The sequence below is a fragment of the Nematolebias whitei genome, chromosome 8 (genome assembly GCF_014905685.2).
Source record: "Nematolebias whitei isolate Nwh7 chromosome 8, NemWhi1, whole genome shotgun sequence".
Taxonomy (NCBI): domain Eukaryota; kingdom Metazoa; phylum Chordata; class Actinopteri; order Cyprinodontiformes; family Rivulidae; genus Nematolebias; species Nematolebias whitei.
This window is the reverse complement of record NC_056505.1, coordinates 37981709-37990149: the sequence shown is the minus strand read 5'-3', so window position 1 is coordinate 37990149 and position 8441 is coordinate 37981709. Positions and strand designations below refer to the sequence as shown.

General features: G+C 42.4%; 1 protein-coding gene across 1 annotated transcript; it reads right to left on the bottom strand.

Moving 5' to 3' along the window:
- Positions 1–1335: 1335 nt before the first annotated feature.
- gucd1 (guanylyl cyclase domain containing 1) lies at positions 1336–6386 on the bottom strand. The gene is made up of 6 exons (XM_037680613.1): positions 6273–6386; positions 6116–6200; positions 4999–5164; positions 4818–4909; positions 4504–4745; positions 1336–1441 (listed from the first exon to the last, which is right to left on the bottom strand). The coding sequence occupies exons 1-6, from the start codon at positions 6277–6279 to the stop codon at positions 1350–1352; spliced, it is 684 nt and encodes a 227-aa protein (XP_037536541.1). The 5' UTR covers positions 6280–6386; the 3' UTR covers positions 1336–1349.
- Positions 6387–8441: the final 2055 nt, after the last annotated feature.

Below are 8441 nucleotides of genomic sequence, written 5' to 3'. Positions count from 1 at the left end.
ATAAAAAAATATATATATAGATATATATATATATAATATATATCTATACTGTATATAAAGTCTTGACACAAAGAAGACAGTTAGGATGCAGCATGTTTCAGTTTTTTATTCCAACTATTAATTAAAGTTTGGTCAGTTAAAAAAGAAAAATACATGAAACACATTTTTCTAAGGAATGAAGAACTCTTTCCACCTTGAACACCAAAGTTTCAAAACAAAAATCTTGAACTGTTTCTGTGAGAATATGTTGGGGATGACTCTCAGCTACTACCACACCAAGCTTTACCTCAATACCTGTAAAACTGACAGAGTCGTAGCCATTTGTGTGTTAGCTCTGGTGGCCATCTTGAATTGGTCGACTCCAAAAGTTAATCAGATGTTCGTCCAAGAATTATTTGGAGTTTATTTAAAATCCACCCAGTGGTTCACAAGATATTTAGCTGACAAATTAAGACAGCTCATTACGTAAAACGGATAAAGACAAAAGTGTTAAAAAAGCACAACAAGAGAAGACATCCCATAGATCTGAAACATTTTAATTTAAATAGCTCCACTGTGTCTGGTTTGAAAAATGTAGTGCAAATGAATACACAACTGCAATATGAAAACTAAAACTAAAACTAAAACAGAGGGACGATGAGGAAACTAGTGTTAAAAGCATCACCCCTCCAATCATTTATCACGTTACCATGGCAGCAGACAACAAAGGTGAGTAAAAGTGATGAGCAACTGTTTCTTTTGGTTTCTGTTCTTCTGCAGGCACACTGAGTCAACTATTGCACTGACGTCGCTCCAGAACATTGATTACCTGAGATCCAAAACGCCTCTACTTCCTGTTTCCCTGTTGATCGACTGGTTTGAATTAAAATTGAGCTCAGAGTTTTGTAAAAGGCAAAGTGGGGGGGGGGGGGGGGGGGTGCTGAGGGCCAGAGACAAACAGCTTCATGTCAACACGAAACATAAAAATTAGATTCAACACACAACTGTCATTCATGGAGGTGAGCCCTGAATTATGTGCACATCATTTCCTGGTTGTTCACGCGAGGCTGACGTTTCATCCAAAGCTGCACAAGAGTTCAGCCACTCGTGACGAACGGACGTTAAAATTCAACGACAGTAAAACTCATTTCAATCAGCTGCTCCTCTGCAACGGTGAAATAGAAAAATATCTCAAGTCTTGAATCTTCTCGCTGAGAATCCTTCAGAGTAGTTTTGGCGTTTGTATATTTACATCTGTACGCAGACGGGCCGTGAAGGGAGCAGCCTGGGGGAAGAGCGACAGCTGCCACCGGACTGGACCTGCGACGGCGTGACGTTACTATGACGACCATACTCTTCCCGGCTGCCCATCAACTCTCCTTGTAAACGAAGAGGATGTCCTCGTCGGTCCCGTAGCTCCGCCTGGCCTCCTCAAAGTTACTGACGCTGGTGCAGCACACGCCTACACGAGACAAACACATGATTTCAAACCAAACATGCGGTTTCTTACAATCAGTCAACAAGCAGCTCCACTTTGAGAACACCTTTCTGTACTTTCTACAGTACTCTTCTAGGATGCCCCTGACCCGGTGCAGGTGGTGGGAAACAGAAGAACTCTGGCAACAATAATCAGACCGCTGGACGATGGCTCCCACCCCATGCATGAAGCTGTAGCAGAAGTGCAGAGCTCCTTCAGGGACAGACTGCGGAGCGTCATCGCAGGTCCTTCCTCCCAGCAGCTGTTAGACTTTATAACCATCACAACAAACTCAAACAGGGTTGACACCCCTGCTGTCACTTGCACAGTTTTTCCATTTCTTACATACCGTGTCGCTGTATAAGTCACGTTTTTTGCATAATTTACATGCCCTGAGACTTTTACGCTGAAACAACGTATTTATGGATTTTTCCATTTTTATAAAACTATTTTTGACCATTTTCATTCTTTCTGACTGAAAATTTTGAACACTATCATTTTCAGCCGCTAGATGGCACTCCAGTAGAATGGCATGCCGTTGTGTCATGTAATAGTTAAAAGTGGCTATTAATGACACAATCGGCTTGCCATAGCACTACCACCTTCGTCCAGCTCACTTGGAGCAACCATCAAATCAGTTTCATGTCGCTGCGCCGCCCCGGAGAAATGAAGCTGATTAGAACATTGAAGTGCATTTATTAAGTAAAAATTAAACCGAGACACACCTTTACAGTCGAGAAAACAAATACCGGTAATTGTTTTTAGGTGGTTATCTTGTTAAATTTTGAAGAAATACGCAGCGTTCCTCTTTCCCTCTGTGCGCTCCCGGAGCACCGAGGCAGCGAATCCTTTTGAAATGCAGCTGATTTGACCGTCAAGTGCATTTATTAAGCAAATGTTACACTGAGACACCTTTACTATAATTTTGAGCAAACAATTGTTTTTAAGTGTTAATCTTGTTAAATTCTTGAAGTCCTCCAGTGCACGCTCCCGCAGCCATCATTTGACAATCAATCAATTTCTGGCACAACACCGGCCCACATTTCTGGGTTGTCAGTGATGACACATAATAGATGTGATGTATACAGCAAAGTGACATATTTATGGATTTTTCCACTTTATTAAACAATTTTGGGCTGATGCAACTTATATTTTTCACCTCCAATTCCTACATGTGTCCAGTTTACCACTTTTATTGTCTGTCCAAACAGGCCTCACTTGTAAATGAGTCTTTGAAGCTCAATGTGACTTATCTGTTTAAATAAGGGTTGAATGAATGAAAATAAGACGGTGCGACGTGTACGGCAGAAAATACGGTAGTCTGTTCTGTTTTCTCTTTGTAAAAATGCACATGCACATATTGACCTTACTGTACAGTCTCTTATTCATACTTTGTTTTATATATTTTTATCTTCGTGTGAATCCGCATGCTTCCTGCCTGTCACTTTGCTGCTGGTAAATAACCTGAATTTCCCCACTGAGGGACAATAAAAAGTTATTTCTATTCTATTGAAGGAGAACAAAGACGAGCAAACACATGGGAGATGAGCTCCTCTCCCAAAGCTGCTCTAGGAAAGTCAAAGTGGAAGCTTGATTATTTTCACTTGTGGTCCTGAAGGCAGCTCAATAACTTCTGGAGTCATTAATGCATTTTCTGCCGTACACGTTGCGCCGCTCTATAAGTCGCATCAGTCAATATTTGTCTAATAAAGTGGAACAATCCATAAATATGTCGCTTCGTCGTATATGTCACATCTATTACGCGTCACCGCTGACAACCCAGAAATGTGGGCCGGTGTTGTGCCAAAAATCGATGGGCTGCCAAATGGCGGTCGCGAGAGAGTGCATGTGAGGACTTTAACAAAACTTTTACAAGATTAACACTTAAAAACAATTATTTGTTTGCTCGAAATTATAGCAAAGGTGTGTCTCAGTCTAACATTTGCTTAATAAACGCACTTTAATGGTCAAAACAGCTGCATCTTGCCAGGGCGGTGCAGCTGGTTTGACGGTCAGTCCAAGCAGCGAGCAGAACCAAGGTGAGGAGCTATGGCAGGCCGATTGTATCATTAATAGCTGGTGAAGATTCTCAGCCATCCAGGACATGGTAAATTCAAAAAAGTTCAAGAAAAAACAAAACAATAAAGTATAAAGTAAAGTATAATAAATAAATCCTGATGCATGCTCAATAATCCTGGTAGAAAGTCTTTCGGATGAAAAACGAAACGTTTCTACAATTTTTTTTTTTTTTTTAATGTCTAGAGGACCAGATTTAACTTTTTTTAATAATAAATAAAGTCCAGTTGTTTTTGTCTTGAACTTTTTTGAATTTGTCATTATAGCCACGTTTACCTTTTACATGATACAACGGCATACCATACATCTACTACTCTGCTGCCATCTAGTGGCTGAAAGTGGCACTGCTCAAATTTATTTTCAGTCAGAATTAATGGAAACGTCATATCTCAGCCAATAACTGATTTATAAATATGGGAAAAAAATCCATAAATATCTTGCTTCGGCCTATAAGTCGCAGGGCATGCAAATTATGCAAAAAAGTGTGACTTATAAGGTGAAAAATACGGTGTGTGTTCAGGTGGGCTCATATTCCTACATCGCCATCATCCTGGTGCTGACTACCATAATGGGTTTATCAGAAGTGGCAGTGACAAAAAGACAGGAGACAGAACTGGAAGTGTCAGAAATGAAGATGTTGAGGTTCTCCTTAGGAGTGACAAGGATGGATGAGATTAGGAATGAGATCATGAGAGGTGCAGCACAAGTTGAACAACTGGGAGATAAAGTTAGAGAGGCCAGACTGAGATGGTTTGGACATGTCCAGTGGGTATACTGGTAGAAGGATGTTAGAAATGCAGCTGCCAGGAAAAAGACAACAGAAGAAATGTCCTCACAATAAAAATAAATGACTTTACAGTCTGTAATCCCTTCATGACCGAGTGCTTACGTTAAACATGCAGTAATACAGGCACTGCACCTTCAGCTGTTTTCTTTGAATCCTATAATATTTAACAAGAGGAAGCACTTACGGTCAGAATATGCAGGGTTGTTGTAGAATATGCAGTCAGTGGTCGGGTTGAAGCCACACACAACCACAAAGTGGCCCTGGTACTCCGGCTTCCTGCAGAAACACTTCTGTCCCACAGGCAGGAAGCAGCAGTATTTGACCGGCGAGGAGCACAGCTCACACGTCAGGACCACAGCGTTGACCAGCACTACGGCCACGTGGCCCTGCTCCAGGTGAGACTGGATTTCCTGAACCGTCACCGAACTGCAAAAGAGCTTAGGATTTATTCCGCAACAGAAAAATCTGAGGTGATCAAGCATAAATAAAAAAACTCACCATTTCTTCACCACCACACCTTTACTGTCTGCATTAAGGAAGAGCTTGTTCACTCGGTCCTCCTCTGTGTCAAAATGCTTCTTGTAAAAGGACTGTAAGAAACACACCAGCAGACCATCAGTGATGCTCAGAGACATCTGGGTCTGGTTTGAAGGACCGCAGCTCAGAACCTTCAACACACCTGGTTTTTAAAGCCTTTATCCACACCAAGAGTCTGAGTGCAGAAGCAGTGTCTGACTCCTAGATGAAACATGAGGTAGGCCAGGTCGATGGTCCACACGCTCTCCGTCAGCTTCAGCTCCCAGCATGCTCTCTGAAAGTCCTCGTCGCTCACAGGGTGCAGGTACCTGCCGGGAGTCCACATGCATGCATAAACTCTGGCAACACGCCCTCAAATAGTCAGTTCAGTTTATTTATATAGCGCCGTCACAACAGAAGTCATCTCAGGGCACTGAACAGAAACTTTCATATTTAAAAATAATAATTTAACACTATTTATCTGAGGAGCAGACTGCTTTGAGTTTAACTCCATCACAGAACTCTCATCTTGAACAAGCATGAAGGCGACAGTGGAAAGGAAAAACTCCCTCGTGAGGAAGAAACCTTTAGCAGAACCAGACTCAGGACAAGCGTCCATCTGCTTCAACCAGCTGGGTTTGGTAAGAACAGATACACAATGGCAGGTCAGAATCACGTTAAGATAGAAATAGTATCAAATGAAAACTACTCAATTGTAACAATTAAGGAAATGAGATCCATTTGTCTTCTAGTAGTCTAAGTCTATAGCAGCATAACAAGGCCACCCTAACTATAGGATTTATCAAAAAGGGAAGTCTTAAAACTGGACAATGTTTCAGCCTCACGGACAGAAACTGGAAGTTGTTCCACAAGAGAGGAGCCTGATAACTGAAAGATCTTCCTCCATTCTGCTTTTGGAAACTCTAGGAACCACAAGTAAACCTGCAGTCTGAGAGCGAAGTGCTCTGTTAGGAAAATATGGAACATTAAGATCTGTTTATCTGTTTGATAGGTTTCCCAGCTATTTCCGGTCTGTCTCTTTGCTCCTTCACACCTGCTGTTTTGTTGACTGTTATAGACGAACATGTTTGTAAATTGGTTTTACTGGTATGTTACACTGGGATAGCGACGCGTTATGTTCCCGGGTGTTGGAAGGACACAGGCCAGCAGAGTTCAGTCCCAGAATGCGCATGCGCATTAGAAACTGTTAAAAGGGAAGCGCTGTCTAGCAATGGAAACTCGTGTTAGGAAAATAAAAGCACCCAGGTGTCTTTACTTACTTCAGGACCATCCTGGAGCAGGCTAAGCCGCAGTCCCAGTGGTACAGCTGCCGGATCACTGGTACATCCAGCAGAACGGCATCCTCTGAGGAAAACCCACCGAGTTACAAGAAGAACCGCGACCTCACCCCACATTAGACATCGTTAGGAGTCATACCTGTCATTCTGCTGCTGTCCTAACCCCGGAGGAGCCAGGCGGTCTTGTTTACCACTCGGGAGGTGGGGTCGCGTTTCCTCATCGATGCTCACAGTTAGATTAAGATTAACAGCCTAACTCTTGTAATGTGAGCCCAGAGCAGCTGCTCGGTGACACCGACCATACCGTCACAAACACACGGAGACAAACAAATTACCTTTCTGTGCTGTAATCTGTACTTCCCTGCTGCTGATGATGATGCTTTGTGTTTTGTTGTCCTGTTGGGTACAAGTATGCTGCCCCCCAGCGGCGCGGAGGAGGGTTTTTTTTGGGTCTGGTGAAATCATTGATGGCAAGACGGTTTATCATTTAATAGTCACACATCAAATACGAAAGCAAATTACTTTTTTTTTTTTTCTGGTTAAACTCACATTTAGTTAGCTAGAATACCACAGGACATATTTTTACAAGCCTTTCAGGGAGTAATCACTGGATGTACACATTCATTCAACCTTTATTTAGACAGGTTAATCCCACTGAGCCTCGAGGACTCATTTACAAGAGACCTGATTTCAACAGAGTGATGACAGCAACAGCGACAACAATAGACAATTATAAAACAGGCATGCAGATTTATTTTTATTTTTTCAAATTAAAATAAGATGGCAAAAAAGTAGCAAAAACAGCTAGATTCTAAGGTGAATGTAGAAAACTAAAAACAGGAACATGTCTGCATTGGTTCTTGCCAGGAGTCCAACAGATGCTTAGAGAGGTCAAGGTCGAGAGCTTCAAATCTTTTTGCAAGATATTCCAGGAAACAGGAGCGGAGTAGGAGAAGGCCCTTTTGCCTAGTTCAGTCCTCACTGAGGGAACACTGCAGGTAATAATGTCCTGAGAGTGCACGCTGTAGCTGCACTCACTCAGAGACATGTAGGAGGAGATGTATGAAGGCAGGATGTATGGCAATACAGTTTATCATTTAATAGTCACACATAAAATACAAAAGCAAATTACTGTTGTTGTTTTTTCTGGTTAAACTCACATTTTAGTTAGCTAGAATACCACAGGACAGATTTTTATGAGACTTTCGGGGAGTAATCACTGGATGTACGCATACAGTGGATCAACGGTTAGCACTGTTGCTCACAGCAAGAAGGTCCTGGGTTCAATCCTCGGTTGGACCTGGGGTCTTTCGGTGTGGAGTTTGCATGTTCTTCTCATGCTTCTGTGGGTTTTCTCCGGGTACTCCGGTTTCCTCCCACAGACTAAAAACATGCATGTTAGTCTGTCTTCAGGTCCAGGCCTCCCTTGCAAAATAGATCTGTGATCTCAATGGGATTTGCCTGGTTAAATAAAGGTTAATAAATAAATACAGATGATTAGCTTTTGGACTGGAACCAGCTCAAGATGGCCACCACAGCGCACTAATCTCTGAAAAACCCCAAATGTCTACAACAGTAAAGTTTACAGATATCAAGCCTTCATTTGGCAGCTGGGCCTCGTCATCATATTCTGAGCGCTACACATCAGAACATCCTTTTATTGTTAACAAGATTTCTTATGAAACACTTGACAGATTTTAGAGACATTCTCAAACAAAATTAACTGGATGTTCATCTACAACTGATTAACTAATAATCAGTCAAATACAAGATGATCGCCTCATTTACTTGACCTCAGCCAACAGAAAATAAAACTAACTCACATTTACAAATACTGAGCTAAAGTTTGATGAGAGTAGCTGAGAGTTATTCTCAAAAGATGAGTGTGAAAATATCCTGATGCATGCTCAATAATCCTGGTAGAAAAATCTAAAAAAGTGAAATCTGGTCCTCTGGACATTCAAAAAACAAAACAAAGCAAAACAAAAAAAATTTAGAAACGTTTCGTCTTTCATCCGAAAGACTTCCTCAGTCTGAGGTGCTGTATTCAGCTCAGTCTCTTAAACAGCACCTTCTCAGAGTGGATCAACCAGTTTGCTGCTGACAACCAAAACCAGCTGCTCACATGGTCAAGAAGTTACATTGTTAGGCTGATGGTCCTTCTTCTCCACCCCGCTGCCTTCTCAGCGCACGCCAGCGCACGCCAGCGCACGCCAGCTCACGCCAGCTCACATCAGCATGGATGGGAGCCCGCAGCCTGAGCGCAGCACAGAAGCGCCGCGCACCCGCGGCCCTCACCCACAGCCCC

What these genes read in the sequence shown, in the direction of transcription:
- gucd1 (XM_037680613.1), bottom strand. An exon ending in ATAAAGGCTTTAAAAACCAG is followed by an intron (nt 4,910 to 4,998) that starts GTGTGTTGAAGG and finishes TGTTTCTTACAG; the next exon opens with TCCTTTTACAAGAAGCATTT. An exon ending in CAACCCTGCATATTCTGACC is followed by an intron (nt 1,442 to 4,503) that starts GTAAGTGCTTCC and finishes TGTCTCGTGTAG; the next exon opens with GCGTGTGCTGCACCAGCGTC.